The sequence below is a fragment of the Solanum pennellii genome, chromosome 3 (genome assembly GCF_001406875.1).
Source record: "Solanum pennellii chromosome 3, SPENNV200".
Taxonomy (NCBI): domain Eukaryota; kingdom Viridiplantae; phylum Streptophyta; class Magnoliopsida; order Solanales; family Solanaceae; genus Solanum; species Solanum pennellii.
In genome coordinates, this window is record NC_028639.1 from 5908156 (window position 1) to 5924575 (window position 16420).

General features: G+C 34.7%; 3 protein-coding genes across 4 annotated transcripts; 2 read left to right on the top strand and 1 right to left on the bottom strand.

Moving 5' to 3' along the window:
- Positions 1-1093: 1093 nt before the first annotated feature.
- Positions 1094-6960, top strand: LOC107015328 (thylakoid membrane protein slr0575). The gene is made up of 9 exons (XM_015215568.2): positions 1094-1495; positions 2911-2957; positions 3258-3360; positions 3604-3690; positions 4594-4677; positions 5685-5738; positions 6369-6449; positions 6523-6568; positions 6653-6960. Exons 1-9 carry the CDS (start codon positions 1196-1198, stop codon positions 6706-6708), a joined length of 858 nt encoding a protein of 285 aa, XP_015071054.1. The 5' UTR covers positions 1094-1195; the 3' UTR covers positions 6709-6960.
- A 329-nt stretch (positions 6961-7289) lies between these two features.
- On the bottom strand, positions 7290-12415 carry LOC107014815 (14-3-3-like protein). 2 transcript variants are annotated; one of them, XR_001456275.2, is made up of 6 exons: positions 12273-12415; positions 8905-9399; positions 8695-8817; positions 8105-8148; positions 7895-8011; positions 7290-7632 (listed from the first exon to the last, which is right to left on the bottom strand). XR_001456275.2 is itself a non-coding variant. In XM_015214910.2 (5 exons), exons 2-5 carry the CDS (start codon positions 9376-9378, stop codon positions 7570-7572), a joined length of 777 nt encoding a protein of 258 aa, XP_015070396.1. In that variant the 5' UTR covers positions 9379-9399; positions 12273-12415; the 3' UTR covers positions 7301-7569. The 2 variants fall into 2 exon arrangements, 1 of the variants encoding a protein (XP_015070396.1); XM_015214910.2 differs by lacking the exon at positions 8105-8148 and having other exon boundaries at positions 7301-7632.
- An 880-nt stretch (positions 12416-13295) lies between these two features.
- Positions 13296-15724, top strand: LOC107014816 (30S ribosomal protein 3, chloroplastic-like). The gene is made up of 2 exons (XM_015214911.1): positions 13296-13644; positions 15233-15724. The coding sequence occupies exons 1-2, from the start codon at positions 13396-13398 to the stop codon at positions 15512-15514; spliced, it is 531 nt and encodes a 176-aa protein (XP_015070397.1). The 5' UTR covers positions 13296-13395; the 3' UTR covers positions 15515-15724.
- Positions 15725-16420: the final 696 nt, after the last annotated feature.

A 16420-nucleotide genomic window follows, 5' to 3' on the forward strand; every position in this document is an offset into this window, starting at 1 on the left:
TTTTATATATATATATATAGTTAACATCTCGTATTTTTCATAAGATAGTTGTGTATCTCTTCTATACATATTTGAATCATCGCATTTTCGTTTTAGCAGCTTATTCTCTTTCAAGGTCATTTTTACCTTATTTTGAATTTCTTTATTTCTAATTTTATCTCTCTTAGTATGTCGACGTATCTATCACAAAATTCTCATTTTGCCACCTTCATCTTCTTAACGTGAGAATTTTTGAATTTGTTAACACTTCGCCTCATATAACACGGTTGAATCACCATTTTATACCTATATTTAAGTTTTTGTGACACATTTTTATCACACGAGACTTTAGATGCAAGCCTATATTTCATTCAGGTTGCAACGATACGGTAAGTGACATTTTCATTTACTTTAATAATCTCCAATATACTTGAGACCTCTTCTCTAATGATAGACATGTGTATCAAGTTTCACTTTCATGTCAGCCTCATGTATTATGCCACTGGATTTTCAATTCATATCTAAGTTTCATTCAACCTCAACCATTTAGACGACTTTAGGATATGTCTCCAAACCTCTAGAATTAGCTCCATCACGAATATTGTCATCCACAAATAAAATACACTATAACACCACACTTTGAATGTTGCATCTATGAATCCATCACCAAGGCAAATAAAACATGATCCCATCACAATTGGAAAGTGCTATAAGTTTTTTCTTAATATCATTATTCAACTCCATCATATATGTTTCTTATCACTTTAATATATGTCATCGGTACATCTTTTAGCCTTAGAGCATTTCCATATAACCTTCATAGGAACTTTGTCGTAAGCCTTTTGAGGAGATTCTATAAAGTAGTTTGAAAGCTAGAGATATACATACGAGATACACTTAGACGATAAAAAACATGTACATAAAGCTAAAATTCGAATAGTGTCAAGGAAAGACACTCGAAAGTCTAACGTAGTTAAATTTTAATGTCATAACAATCAAAATCGAAATAAAACAAAACTCTATTTTTTCAAAAATTATATTTGAGATTCTAAAAATATATTATTTGAGAAAGGAAAAAAAAAAAAACTTGAAGTAGATATAATGCCACAACATCATCATCCAAATTTTCTCAAACATTTGGCGCTTTGCTTTTCCTCTTCCCTGTATCTCTGCACTACAGCCTCTTGTTCTCCTCCAATTCCAAATCCTACCGAAAATGGTGAAAACAGTAGCAGCCATGCGAGGAGCTGGAGGAACCCTTTTCTGTTCTCAGAGTTTTGCTGTCTTCAATAACTCTCAAATTCATGCCCAAATTCGACCTTCATTACCTCTTACATTGCCACCACTTGTGCACAAATTGACCACTTTCAGTAATCAAGATTCAATTTTGGCGAAAACCCAGTATCGTCTTCGACTTAAGGTTGTTACTAAAGCTGCTGATTCGTCTCAGCCTACCGCTGCTATAACTTCATCCGGCAAGGCTATTGTTCCCGATGAAGAGTTTTCACTTGCTAAGGTACTTTTCTTTTGATTTAGTTGACTCATTTGGAGAAGAATGATTATGGGGTCATTTGCATATTTGCCCAAATAGCTTTTTTTTTTATTGCTGGATATAAGTTTATATTTTCGTATCATAATATCCACAAGTTATCCCCGGCGTTCTTAATGAACTTATGTACGCTAGGCGTAAGTTCAATTTCTAAGAGAAAAATTTAAGACCAGTGGTTGTTATGAGTTTAAGTTCTATGGACTTACTTATCAAATGAAAGCCCTTTTGAGTCTAGTTTGTAATGCTGCTAACTGTTCGTCAATCGGAGCTCTGTACGGGAAGTTATGACCATTGAGGATTCATATTGATGCCCTAACTTATTTGGAATCGAGACATAGTTGTTATAATTTATGAGGTTCTTTCTTGAATGATTTTATATTTGCCACAATAATACTCCTCCTTTTTCAAAATGTTTGATACTGTTCCTACTAATGATGTTTTATTCAACTTTCAATGATTCAGTATTCAAATTTTAAATTCTGTCAATGTTTTCTCAATCAAACTAATAGTAACTAGTTTGGTAGTAATATTTTAAAATCTGAAACTCAATGCAGTAGTACATGTCGTATAACATTTTATGGAGGGAGTATAGTAAGGACAAAGAAAACATTATAGAGGAATATGTCAGTGAGTAAGAGAATAGGTAGTTAGAGATTTAGTGGAAAAGAACTAGTCACTGGATTTCGAGTGAGAAAAGTAAAACTTTACTTTTGCATTCAAATAAGATAATCTTTGAACTGCACCTAAGGGTGTAGCCTAGTGGTCAATAAAGTGGGTTGAGCACCATGAGGTTTCAAGTTCTAATTCCACCATAAATAAAACACTAAATGATATCTTTCCATTTGTTCTGGCCAATGCGGACAGTCCTGTAGGCATACCGGACACCATGGCAATCAGAAGATGATAGCCTTGGCGGACAGTCCTGTAGCCATACCGCACACCATGGTTATCGGAAAAGATTTTTGAGCTTGACTGATAATATATTTTTACACTGTAGTCGTTTCAGTTCCTTTACGTTACATCATTTTATTAATGTTTATGGGTTTCTTTCCTGCACTAATTATGGAGTTTTTCCTTGCACTAATGTGGACTATTTTCTTCTTTTCATCATGTGTTTTTCCTTACTATAATGCACAACTACGTTGTGTGCTTAGTTTTAAAACCCATCTGACTTGGACTTTTCTTTGCTTTTACATCATCAAGAAAGATTGCAATTTTATCCTATATCAATTTATTTGGGTCCTATAATACTGGAATTTTCTTGGTCTAGTAAGAAATTCGATTTTGATGAAAATGAACAGCTTTATAGGCCATCAATGTTCTCAAATCTACTGGTCATGAAGGAATTATCACTTGTTCTCTGAACTCGCTCGCATGTGCAGGTTTCTTTTGGAGTTATTGGACTTGGTCTTGGTGTTTCACTTCTCTCGTGAGTATAATTGATTCATCATACTTTATATTATTGACTTTCTGTTGTCTAAATTGACAAAGAAATACTTCAATTAAAGGGCTTTAATTTTGTTCATTCATATATAGGCTTTCATATTTGTCCTGTCCTTTTGGTTCTTCTGAGTCCCACACTTCTTTTCTTTTCTCTCCCCTTTTATTTTCATAGCAAAGAAAAGAGATTATTGGAGGTCACATTTCCTTTCTTGCTTTCTCATTTTTGACACATTTAATTTGACCTTAAGTCTACCTTGACACTACTATTGTTCATTACACTCAACAGGTATGGTTTTGGGGCATATTTTAACATTCTTCCAGGTTCCGAGTGGTCTGCAATTATGTTGACATATGGTTTCCCACTTGCAATAATTGGCATGGCTCTTAAGGTGATCTTAGCTCTCCTCTTCTTGACCAACTTGCTTGTATGAAGTTAATAAGACATAGGATCTCAGTAATGAATTATTGGATCCATACTTCGAAGTATGTTCTGTCTAGTGTTGTTTAATTCACTGAAGCAAATATTTCTGCTGTCATGCATGAACATGTGGACACACCTCTAATCTGCCACCTTGATGATCCTGGTGGGGTGATCAGTTTCATTGGATAACTTACTCTCTTTTACTTTTCAGTATGCAGAGCTCAAACCTGTGCCATGCCTGACATATGCAGATGCTGAACTACTAAGGGAAAAATGTGCAACTCCAGTCCTTAAGCAGGTAATGTTCTTCCGAAAACCCTCCTGTCAACTTGACCTTTCCCAAAGCACGTTAATGCATACCAAGAAGCTCCAACTTTTTTGGGAAGGGGTGTATTTTAGCATGGTTATTCAGCCAAAAGTTTGTGATAGGCAGAAGTCAAAGATAATAGTCCCTTCTGAAGTTAAACATCCCCCTTAGCTTTTCCAGCAGCCCAAAAATAGTTTTTAACATCCTGTAAAATACTATTTTTATTGAACCTTAGGTTACACCATGATTTCTTGAAGTCCACCTTACTGCTGTTAATAAAAATTATTTCTTGTCCACCTTTACTCCTCCTAATAGGCTAATACAATTTTTTGCCTCTTTCCCGTTACCAAAAGACTAAAGTAACAGTGGTCCTTTATGTTCCCTGGACTAACCATTCCAATTTATGTGACATTGTTTGACTTGACACAAAAGTGTAAGAAAGAAAGGAAAACTTTTGTAGTTAGTGGTCAAAAACACTCCTTGACCATTTGTGTGGCTATAAATCATTTCATTAAGGGTAAAAGGAGAAATCTTGAATTAAGTTGTTTTTATTGGGACGAACTAAAAATGAAAGTGTGCCACATAAATTGGGATATGGGGAGTATATATGTGCTATTCTTATCTTGATGACTATGAATCAGAGACTTAGACGTTCATTTTAATATGCAGTGAGTAGCTTGTCGCTAGGTTAAGTCAAACTTCTACAATTCCTGATACGATTCTTCTACTAAGATAAAAATGAAGTCTAAACACAATTGTTTCCTACTATTGATGATTTGCTACTAATACTTCCTTATGATTGTACTCCCAGATTTCATTTTAGTTATTTCATATTCAGGATAGGTACATTCTTCAGTTACTGACTAACTAGTAATAGGATTTTCTTTCTATAAGGTTAGGAGCGATGTGATAAGATACCGTTATGGGGATGAGCAGCATTTGGATGAGGCATTGAAGCGTATTTTCCAATTTGGACTGGTAATTTCCCTTATCGTTGTGTTTAGAAACTGATCTTAATAAGAAGCAAACACTGATGAATTTTCGGGTGAACATATTACAAATAAACATGATATGTCCCACATTTTAATTACTTTGAGTTTTTGAATGAGGTGAGCTTCATAACTCAATGGAAAACTCCTAGAAAAAAGAAGTATTTAAGTTGACATTGTATCTCCACCGCAAAACTCATCATTCTCATGGGCTTAGCCTATAGGGAAAATTATGCACGCACCATGGTAAATGTTAAAATAAATGTGTTTTGCATTCTAATAGCTTTTTACATAACTAAGCAATTTTCATCATAGGTTGAGCAGCGAACTTTCTTGTGGCTATTTTTTAGTTTAGCTAGAAAGGATACCCTGTTCTTTATATATTTTTCATTTATAAGAATCTGCTAAATCCAGAAACTTTGTATGCAGCAACATGCTTTCTCCTTCCGAAAGATTCTTTAGCAACTTCTTACCATATGGTGGAAGTGATTGATTTGGGTCTCTAAGAAGCCGTTTCACAATTTTAAGCTTAAATTGTTAGCAGGCAAATACAGACTCGTGCAAGTTCATTATTAATAAAACGTAGAGAAAAGATGACACTAGGTTGTGATCAATTTTCAGGAATGTTGTTCGGATGGGTTAACCATCGACTCAAAACCCTATAAAATGAGTAAATTCATGAAAAGTTCATCCTCAAACTTTGTCGCATGATCCTCTTCTTTTCCATTCTTTTGGTTCAATGAGTTTTGTCTTCCATCTAGTAGCTTCATATCAGCCTCACATATTGCCAGATTTTATGCCCCAATTCTGACAGTGATGTACCTTTGTAGTGGAATAGACACAAAATAGCTTTGGCAACAAGAACAAAATCTGTCTATCTAAAACTTGTAACATGTGTTCAAAATATTCAATATGTTGACTGTCGGTCTTAAACATCAAGTCTATCTGTTGATAAAATTTTCTGAGTACTCCTTTTCTTCTCTCTTTTCGTTGCAGGGTGGAGGAATACCACGTAGAAGTGCTCCAATCTTACAAAATATTCGAGAAGAAGTATGCTCCTTGAACTTGATTATGTTTCTAATCAATGATTTGCTTCCTCTTATGAAATAATATGCTGAGTAGTTCTTTTATCCTATGTTACTCGGACCCTTCAAAAATGTTGCCGTTCCCATGTTGGATCCTTCAAAAATACTGGCGGTATTTCTGAAGTCCCAAGTTAGACTTTATAATTTCTAGATTTTATAAATTATCCGCCCACCTAAACTATATCTGAAATCTCTGTGGATCCTACAATTCCACTATTTGGATGTTGACAGTTGTATTCAGTTGGACCTTATTATAACCGAGAAATCCCCAAGGACCAACCGGTCCACAGTTTGATACTCAGTGCACTCCTTTACCTTTTTCCACGTTTATACTGCGTTTTTGTCAATGGCAGCCTTCAAACTCCTCATGTGCACCTAAACCACACGTACTGTTCTTATTCCGCTTTCACTAAGCAATTCGTGGATTTTCATCACTGTCCTGAAAGGACATCGACATCACATAACCAGAACTTCAATAATTGTGTTGTTTGCAAATCGCCTTATGCTTATTGAGTATCGTCATTTGTCAACCTTGTTTTCCTCTTTTGATTTTTATTTCAGCTGCTGATTTCATTTGGTAATTTCTATGTTTCAGGTGACTGAGGATGGTAAATACTGTCTAGTGCTGGTATTTGAGGCAAAAGCTCTGCAGTTATCAGATTTCGAAAAAAGACAGGTAAAACAACGATACTGTAAACACATCCATATAGTTTCACAACTAATATTCTAATCCACTTCACTCTTGATAGGCAAAATTTACGTCTTTCTTTGGACCTGGAATATCGTCTGAAATTGGTTAGTTCTAAAGTTCCATTGACCTTTAATGTGACTTTGAAATCAGACTTGTTTGGACTAATCTTTGTAGCGTTGTGCTTGCAGTAAAGGGAGAGAATGATCTGTATGAAGTACGGCTAATTTCCAACACAACATTGTAGATTGTGAAAAAATCTTGTTACTCTGGGTATATAGAGAAGGTCCACTGTGCCACTTGAATATAATGATAAAAAAAAATTTCAGTCTGCACTGTACATTGTTGAATCCATAGGAAATTTGATATAGAATGATGGAAATTATAATCCCACATGGTAGTAACTTGTATGAGACCTGATTTTATTTACCTGTACAATTGTAATTTATGAAGATGTGGTTGATATAATATAGTAGTACTATTCAGAAATTGCTTGCAACAGTTTGCCTACTATTCAAGAATTGATGAAAGTTTGTAAATGCTACAAGTTACCAATTTCATTTGGGACAATTTAGTTGGCCTGCATGGTTTGTGATGCCATCTGTGATTCAGCCAAAGTTTGAAATATCAAATGTTACTACACTAAGATTGCAACATGTTCATTGATATGATATCGTGGACATTCATAAAACAATGGTGTCAAGGTCAGTTTGCGCACAATTGTTAGTGAACCTTCATTCAAAAATGAGATAAATCAAACTCACATACACAAGATATACACACTAGAAACCACATGGCTAGAGAAAGACAACGACAAAAATATCTGTGTATGATAAAAGGAGGCTAAAAGATAATTGATTTGTTAAATACTGAATTATTCAAAAATACAAAGCTCATCGACACAAGCCAACACATCAGTATACAAGAAATAGCTGTATTCCAACTCTAATTATTAAATGGCGATGGAAATAGCATCACAACAAATTGTACTAAACATGTTTCTTTTATCAGACTAAAACCTGTTTTAATATCAAACAACTGCAGCAGTAAATACGAAGAGTTGTCGAAAATCACAAAATAAGGAGGACAAGACTAGGCTACTAAGTTGTCACTGCTGTCCATCACCCGACTCTTGTTTTGAAGCTTCCCTGATCTCATCCCCGGCATCATCCTGGAATCATCATTTACAACAGAAAAACCATTGAATGATCAGATTGGCAATGATCAAAGCAATACGGCACATATTATTTGACATGCTAGTATTTCACATATCACCCTAGTCCATATCCTAGGTTGCACACAAAGGTCATGGCCTTCCTGACAAATCTTTTCGTCGTGTCCATGACCAGGAGAAGGTAAGTATAAACTAACGAAAGCTGCTGTTTGGATGGATATGCATTTCACAAGAGAGAGAGAGAGAGAGAGAGTCTTACCGTGGTATCAGAAGTCCAAAGTGTGAGATTGTCTCGGAGAAGCTGCATAATCAATGTACTGTCCTTGTAAGATTCCTCACCCAATGTATCCAGCTCTGCGATGGCATCATCAAAGGCCTGATACGAATAATCACTGTTTATTAAGTTTGCATTTTCTTGCTTTTTTTTTTCTTTTTATTATAATGTTTTGCAGGCTCCAAAACTACATACCACTCGCAGATAGGACGGACAGTGAGAATGGGAGAAAACTGCACCTAAAAAGTACAGACAGCCAGACCAGTATTTTAAAACATAGAAAGGGCCAAAATCCTAACATGCCTCATTAAACTTTGTGCATGGAGAAGTACTATTACTATAACACCAGGTCGCTAAAGCCCCAAGACAACAGGGAAAAATAATGCAAAAGATATGAATTCCTCCTTTCAGTTCAATCAAAATAACCAATTAAAAGTTTTTGTCCTAGAATGCAAAAAACACTTCGCTCCAACCTTCAGTCATAAAAACTCGTGCGATTCATGACTTCTTTCAATAAAGTAAAAGGTGGACATATAACCAATTAATGATTGAATATCAAACTTCATTGTCCTTGAAATGCATCAAGGCTAAAGTTAGTTTACAACAATAATTGCGATTTGCGCCTCAATCCCAATTACAAAGCTAAAGTTAATTCCTTTGAAGTTTCACATTCAATTTGAAATTAGTAAGGACATCTAACTCTTTTGTAGTCTATGATGATCGACCAATCGTGTGTAAGATAACAATTTTAAGTTAAATAAGTCAACATAAGCTGAGAAGCTTACCTGTTTTGCAAGGTTACAAGCACGATCAGGTGAGTTTAGAATTTCATAATAGAACACCGAAAAGTTAAGGGCAAGTCCCAGCCTGATTGGGTGAGTAGGAGCCAGTTCAGCCAATGCAATATCCTATACCACAAGAGACAAAACAACTCAAATCATTGTTATATACATTAACCAGCTGATATAGTGAACTGGTAACCATGAATCACCTACCTGAGCAGACTTGTAGGCTAATAAAGTGTTCTCAGCAGCTTCTTTTCTCTCTGCCCCCGTCTTAAACTCAGCCAAGTACCTATGGTAATCACCTTTCATCTTCAAGTAAAACACTTTGGACTCGGCTGTTGAGGCTGATGGTACTAAATGGGATTCGAGAAGGCTCAAAATCCCATCACATATCTTGCTGAGCTCAGCCTCAATTTTGGCTCTATATTCTTTAATGCTGCTAACATGGTCCTCATTTCCACGGGTCTCCTCTTTCTGCTCAATTGAAGATATTATCCTCCACGAAGCCCTTCTTGCACCAATGACATTCTTGTAAGCCACAGAAAGAAGATTCCTTTCTTCCACAGTCAGCTCTTCAACATCTACCTTTGCAACCTTCTCCATAAACTCAACCATTTCCTCATACCTCTCAGCCTGTTCAGCCAGCTTGGCCATGTACACATTTTCTTCACGTGAATCGGCCATTTTTGTTGTCTATAAAGTTACCTGGTTCAACAAAATATCTAGGTAAGTAAAATTGACAGATACTAGAAAATATTGATTCCACGCATAACTTGACTTATGTTTGGAACTAAGTAATGAACATCCTCCATACTTATTCCTTGAGTATTTTTGGGACACTTTGAAGGCATTTGGACATGATTTGGATGAGATTTGAGGAAAATTGGTTATTGAAGTTGAAAACAATATTTGGAAGTTGAAGTTGTGTTTGGACATGAAAACAAAGTAGAAGTTTGAAAACTTGAGATAAAGGTTGTGTTACGTTATTGACGAGTCAAATTCACCCTTTATAGTCGATTTGAGAGAACTTAATTCCATCTAAGCAGTATTTAAATAAAATCTCATTATAACTATTCAAAAGTCAAATAGTTGTGTCTTAATTAATAGAGTTTCAGAAATTATAACCAATTCAAAGTTAATTTGAATATTAGATTGTAAATCTCATTCCAACAGCATATGATAGCACGATATACAAATATTATACACGTTTACCCTCTCACTATAAACATTGTCAATTTGTCATTTTTCTTTGATGGAGGGAGCAATACTAGAGCTTAAACGGAGACAAAGCAACAATATTAACAAACTAGCTTAAAGAAAGCCAACTTAAAACAATCAAGTAGTCAAAAGTTAAGAGATCTTAATTTTTGTTTGAACTCAGAATTGCAATGAACAATCACCATACATCCAAACCGCTAACAAATGGATTCGACTTATATTCACTGATACCCTACGAATAAAATTATCACTGCAATCTAATAGTGGTAGAAGTTATTTTCCATATGTTCTACTAGGTTATTAGTTGTAAATAGTTTTTCAGATGACCTAATGGTGTCCATATAGCGCAGGGTCCAACTCAAAAACAATCTCTCTTTCTACCCCACTATGTTTGACCACAGATTTTGAAATCGAAACTTGAAAATTTGAGTTTTTGAAGTTGTGTTTGGAGTTTGGATATACAATTACTTGGAATATTTTTTTGATGTTTGTGAGTGAAAGTGCAATTTCTCCCAAAAATTGATGTGGACTAATTATTGGAGAACTACTATCAAAGACATATTTTTTAAGGGCCCGTTTGGATGGGCTTAATAAAAGCAGCTTTAAAATAGTACTTTTGAAAGTGCTGAAACTTATTTTTAAAATAAGCAGTTATGTGTTTGGATAAAAGTGCTGAAGTTGCTATGCCAAACGTGAAAAGGGAAAAATGGAAGAAAGAGATGTTAGGGTTATGTTGTAATTTGGAGATTGTATAAATATATTAAGGGCAAAAAGATAAAAATGTGGTCAGCTTAAAACAGCTTATAAGCTAAAAAAAAAAAAAGCACCCCTAACCCAGCTTTTAACTTTTGGCTTAAAATAAGTTTTTTTTTAACTTAAAATAAGCTATTTTGAGTATTGCCAAACAGCTAAATAAATCAAAAATCAGCTTTTAAGTCCGTTTGACCAGCTTTTAAGCTGAGTCAAACAGGCTCTAAATCTGATCCAAAATCTATGGCCAAACAAATTTGAAGATAATTTTTCACAATCTAATATAAAAGCTATGATCAAATGCTAGCCAAGTTAGATGTAAAGTACGCACATATATATATCACCGTATACTCCACTGGTGAGACTACACTAGAAAACATTTGGTCATGGACATATTTTACTCCCTCTGTCCCAATTTATGTGGCATTCTCCATTTTTAAAGAGTCAAATGGTTCAAGTTTAAATAGAAATTTGTGCATGGAATCTTCTATTTTTTTGAAATGAAATTTATATATTTGTAAATTACGAAAAAAGTACAGTAAGTCCCCAGTCACAATAATTGACAACTCAAAATAATTAAAAGATATAAGAAAATTTTATAGTCAAAGATAGACTTATTTTGAATCTCAAAAATTGAAAGGTGCCACATAAATTGAGAGGGGGCATTTGGTTGAACTATATGTATTGTTTTATTTATTCATTTGTTTTGTTTTTTAACATTGGATGCAAGGAAAGGGGAAAATGAGGGAAGGGATTGATTATAACCAAACTCACCAGCGAAGTAAAAGTTCATATAACCAACCAACCTAGCTACATTCCCCTATACATCTTGTTGTTGGGGTGTACGAGGGGAAACGAACACCTTGTTTGGATGGTTGTTATCGATTGTATTATATTGTTAGCTTATATATGATGTTTGTTTTGATTTTTACTTAAATTCTATTGTATCATATAGTTTAAATCCATTGTTAGATAACGATGAAAAACCCCATTTTATGTAACAACCTATTTGGTATGATTACGTCGTTACCTTAACATTTTCTTCTCATTTTGTCTTCATTTATCATTTAATAATCATATTTCATTTTTTATCCTACTTTTTCATAATAGCTCTAACCTTACCTATTCTCCTTGTAGTTTTATTATTCAAATCATGGATGTATAAAATCATGTAACGAACAAGAACAACACAATCTATCCAAATATTAAATTCATTAAGAATACAACACAATAGAATACGGCAGAGCCCGAATTTTCAGTAAGTGGATTCAAAATACTAATCAGCAGAAGATGTCGAAGAGGGTTCAAAATCTACTATATGTAACTAAAAACTATTTTAACCACGTATAAATAATATAATTTTCCCGCTGAACGAGGTTGGGATGAACCTAACTATAAGGTGGCTCTGCCATTGAATATGATACATTATGAAACAATACGTAACAATTATTCAAACAAAATGGAAGACTTCAAAGGATTATTGAACATTTTATCTACAAGTGTATTGTCTATATGAAGTAGAGAGACCAGCAACAGAATCTAATGGTATATCTCTAAATCTGAACCAATCAATAACATGAAAAATGAATTGGATGAATTGGAAAAAGTACCTGGTGATTAATGTCTCTAACGAAGAAGAAGAAGACTCCAATAGAAGGATATTGAATGAGAAGGAAAAATGAAAAAAACTGAAGTGAATTTAAAGCCAAAAAAGAAAGGGTTATTGAAGATTTACGTGTTTCACGGGTTGACCCGTTTTAAAGGACTGTTTGGTGTGGCTGCTTGTTAGAGTCGCGCTGGCTTTCACGGTTTTCTTTTGGGTTAGTTTACTCCAAAACTACACTTTTTGACCATTTTGTATTTGGCCTCCTCTTTTTTTTTCCCCTAGAGTTAATTATTCTAACATATATTATGTTATTATGACTCATAATAATATTGACACACATTATGATATTGTGACATATTGATTTATTTTACGAGGTTCATAACTGTTTTGATTACTTTACAAAAAAAAAGACCTCATTTTAGGGGGAGCGAGGGGTATTTAAAAGTGGAGTCGTGGATATTCTAGGTCCCTTCTCAGCTACTGAATCACTATAATTTCTGAGTTCGTTAAACCTTTTACCATCCATTGTATCACAATCATCTTAAGGATAGAGAGCCAAGTTTACTTTTTTCTTTGAATAAGCGACCAGTCATAGAATAATCATTTGAGTAGTTACAGTATAATTTCATTGTTAAAAATATATCCAATCTAAAATTATACTCAAATCAACAAATAACATATAATTCAGAAATTTTAGGCTATTGTTGCTAAGAATATTGGCCTAAATTAGCCTAAAATTAGTCCAAACAATCAAACAATAACCTAAAGTATAGTCCCAACACTAAAGTTTGTTAAGTTAATTTTAGGTGGATATTCAATAGTTTATAAAGTTTAGTATCATGATGGATCCTATCCTAAAGGAGGAGGAGGAGTCAGTTTTCTTTGAAGATCGAGGAATGTAGTGTCGGCGAATTATATCAAAAAAAATATATTTCGACTTTTTTGTTGATACCCGTCACTTTTAAAGTCTAAATCCGTGATATTAGGCTATCATTTAAATAGATTTACCCAACCCCCAAAAAATCCGGGTCGGGTTATACTGTCGGATCTTTTTTTCTTATCTAGACTTTGATGAAGAACACAACACAATGACAGAGAAGCTCTGAGTTTCCCCTTAGCTGTTGAAGATGATGTTATCAATGGCTACACAGCCTACTGTGAATTGGGTTCCTGCGTTTTCTTCTCAAAACCAATTTTTTTCACCCAAAATTGTCTTCTTTACAAAGGGGCAGTCTTTTTCTCGACGTTCTAATGTCTCAGCAATCGTACCCAGAAGAAATCTTGGGGGGTTTGCTACTTCAGCTGCGGCTGCCGTGAGTTTTGCTGAAGAAACATCGACCCGTGATTCTATTTCCTCAGATTCTCTTCAAAAAGAGGTAATTTTCACTCTCTGACTTTCCTCTTACGTGTTGTTTGGTAGTGTGTGTATAAGTATCAGTAATGCTGCGATTATTTCCTATCCATTGTTTGGTTTCTGTTTGTTAACCAACCAACACCTGCACAACTGGCCCTTGTTTTCGGGGCGAGCTTAGTGCACCAGGCTGTGCACAGTACATGGTCCAGAGGGAGCTTAGTGCATCGCGCTGCCCTTTATAATCCTTTAGTTTTTTGTTGAATTGTGGGAAGTGAACCATCCTCTTAATGTTTAAAGATTTTGCATCCAAGGATGTGTCCTAATTGTCAATAGAACTAGAATGAAAAAGATTATAATGGAAGACCATGTAATAATCCACCAGAGGCACTCTGAAGAATAATATGTAGTTTCTTTCGATTTGGGGATCGCCTGGAAATTGGAATACTAATTTTAAAAAAGAAAAGTTGTAAGCTTAGGAATAATGGGGCATATTTATTTATAGGAAAAGGGCCAATTTTTCCCTTGAACTATTTGAAATAAGATTACTTTGTTGTCCGTTTCGGTTTTTGGCACAAAAGTACCTTTGCCATTAGCTGGCTTGAAAATCCCGTTCTTACTATGCTATCATCGTTTAAGTTGATCAAAGCGTAAGTTTGTATTCAGTTATATCGTAACGTTCAAGCTCTCCTTACTAGCGTAAACTAGATATTCGAGTTAACTTTATACTATGGAAACGTTGTTAGTATCTTTTTTCAGTTGACAGGAAAAAGGTCTTTTTCGTAAAAGATAGCATTTATTTGTGAAGATTTGCTATCAAGAACAAGTTCTTAATACCTAATCAATATTCATTAATGACCAAGCAAATGAATTTGTTTTCGTGAGGGATGATTTATAAAATGTTAAAATGACCAGATGCCTCATTGGTTCCAAAATTTTGTGGGTGATATTGACTTTGTTGTAAGGACTGGAGGAGTAGTCCCTTTTCCATCTGAGTTGGGACAACCGTTAGTGAGTAGGGAAATTTGAGCCACTTGGCTAACAGCGATGACATTTTTGTTTCATAAAACAAAATGGAGGACATAATTGTCCTATTTCAAATATTTAAAAAGCAAAATTGGTCTTTTTATCTTTATTTGTATTATGTCTGAAAGACTGCAACAGATCTCCACGGGTTTGATTTGTTTTCTTTTCCGATTCTTTTTTCTTGAACCAAGTTGATGGATGACGGTTCAAACTAGTGCATCTGTCGTTTTAATACTATGTTGGGTGAATGTCTCATTTAGTAGTTTAACCTGTTAAAAAAAAGATTGTTTTTATTTATTTTATGTATGCAACACGTCTCCTCGGGTCTGTTTCTTTTTCTTGGACCAAATTGATGGCTGGTTGTTCGTACCAATGCATCTGTGTACTTTAATACTATGCTGCGTGAATGTCTCAAGACATTTATAAGTTCAATGGTTAGAGACGAACTGCTTTGATTTACATAGTTATGTCTGCAATATCTTTATTTTGGTGTTTGATTCTCATTTTATTTAGTTTTTTTAGAATTTCGTAATATTTGCACCATTTTCATTATGGTGTTTGGCTCTTACAATCTGCTGGATGTACAGAAGCTCGGTGTGTTGGTCAAGCCACTGGAGAAACCTAGGCTAGTGTTGAAGTTTATTTGGATGGAGAAGAACATCGGAATTTCACTAGACCAGGTAATTCCTGGTCATGGCACGATTCCGTTGAGCCCCTATTATTTTTGGCCTAGAAAAGATGCTTGGGAGGAACTTAAAGTCATGCTCGAGAGTAAACCATGGATATCCCAGAAACAGGCGATTATACTTCTTAATCAGGCCACGGATATCATCAATTTGTGGCAACAGAGTGGTGGTGATTTAGCCTAAGCCTTCATAGAACAAGATTTGTCATGCTGCCACTGTTCATCATTTATCTTCTTTAGCTATCATGCCTGTTATGTTGTAACTTTTTACACTTGAAAGGTCAGTCAAACTTATTCAATTTGTTTGTTTAGATTTTCCTCTTGTTTCCTTTTTAGTTTTTGGATCATATTGTAAACTATGTATCTTATAATGTTAGCCTTGGTTCTTCATGAATATTAACATCTAACAGAAACAAAATTAAATTGTACCGATGGTAGGAATTTATCTATGTTGAGTATCGCACGTCGTGGGGATAGTACGCTCATTTGGTCTCTTTATATAGTCTTGGCTAATCCTTCTCCATTTGCTAGGTCCAAGATCCATTTCTTATCAAAGGTATCTAATCCAGACCCATCCCAATTCATCGTTTTCGATATTGGCCCCATCATATATTGTCCCATGGTCCAAATGTCTAGCCCTGGGCATGCAGGGGTGTTAAGTATCCCACAAAGGTGGGGATAGGGTCATTTGGTATCCTTATATATGATCTTGGACTATCCCTTTAATGAGTTAGGTTTTGGGGTTGAATTAGGCTAATGATTTATATTTCTTACCGTATAGCTTGGGGTTGAACAACGACAATAACATATTCATCCCATAAGTGAGGTGGAGAAGTTATTTCTAAAAAGGTGAAATGTACATATTTTATCTCTATTTGTGAGAGGTGGAGAAGTTATTTTTAATAAATTTGTGAGAGGTGGAGAAGTTATTTTTAATAAATCTTCGATAAGTCTATCTCCTTTCATGTATCTCTTCGAAGCTTTGTCCTTCCACAATCCATATCTTATGGTCGAGGCAGAGTCAAGATTTATAGTGTATAGGTTTTCGATCATAACTTTTTTTTTCTTATTGGGTTCTAATAAATTATAT

Excerpts from the sequence above, each read along its gene's own strand:
- LOC107014815 (XM_015214910.2), bottom strand. The coding sequence starts at position 9,378 with ATGGCCGATTCACGTGAAGAAAATGTGTACATGGCCAAGCTGGCTGAA. Across the intron at positions 8,818-8,904 it reads TAGCCTACAAGTCTGCTCAG|GATATTGCATTGGCTGAACT; the intron begins GTAGGTGATTCA and ends CTTGTGGTATAG. Across the intron at positions 8,012-8,694 it reads CTTGTAACCTTGCAAAACAG|GCCTTTGATGATGCCATCGC; the intron begins GTAAGCTTCTCA and ends TATTCGTATCAG.
- LOC107014816 (XM_015214911.1), top strand. The coding sequence starts at position 13,396 with ATGATGTTATCAATGGCTACACAGCCTACTGTGAATTGGGTTCCTGCG. Across the intron at positions 13,645-15,232 it reads CAGATTCTCTTCAAAAAGAG|AAGCTCGGTGTGTTGGTCAA; the intron begins GTAATTTTCACT and ends CTGGATGTACAG.
- LOC107015328 (XM_015215568.2), top strand. The coding sequence starts at position 1,196 with ATGGTGAAAACAGTAGCAGCCATGCGAGGAGCTGGAGGAACCCTTTTC. Across the intron at positions 1,496-2,910 it reads AAGAGTTTTCACTTGCTAAG|GTTTCTTTTGGAGTTATTGG; the intron begins GTACTTTTCTTT and ends TCGCATGTGCAG. Across the intron at positions 3,361-3,603 it reads TAATTGGCATGGCTCTTAAG|TATGCAGAGCTCAAACCTGT; the intron begins GTGATCTTAGCT and ends TTTACTTTTCAG.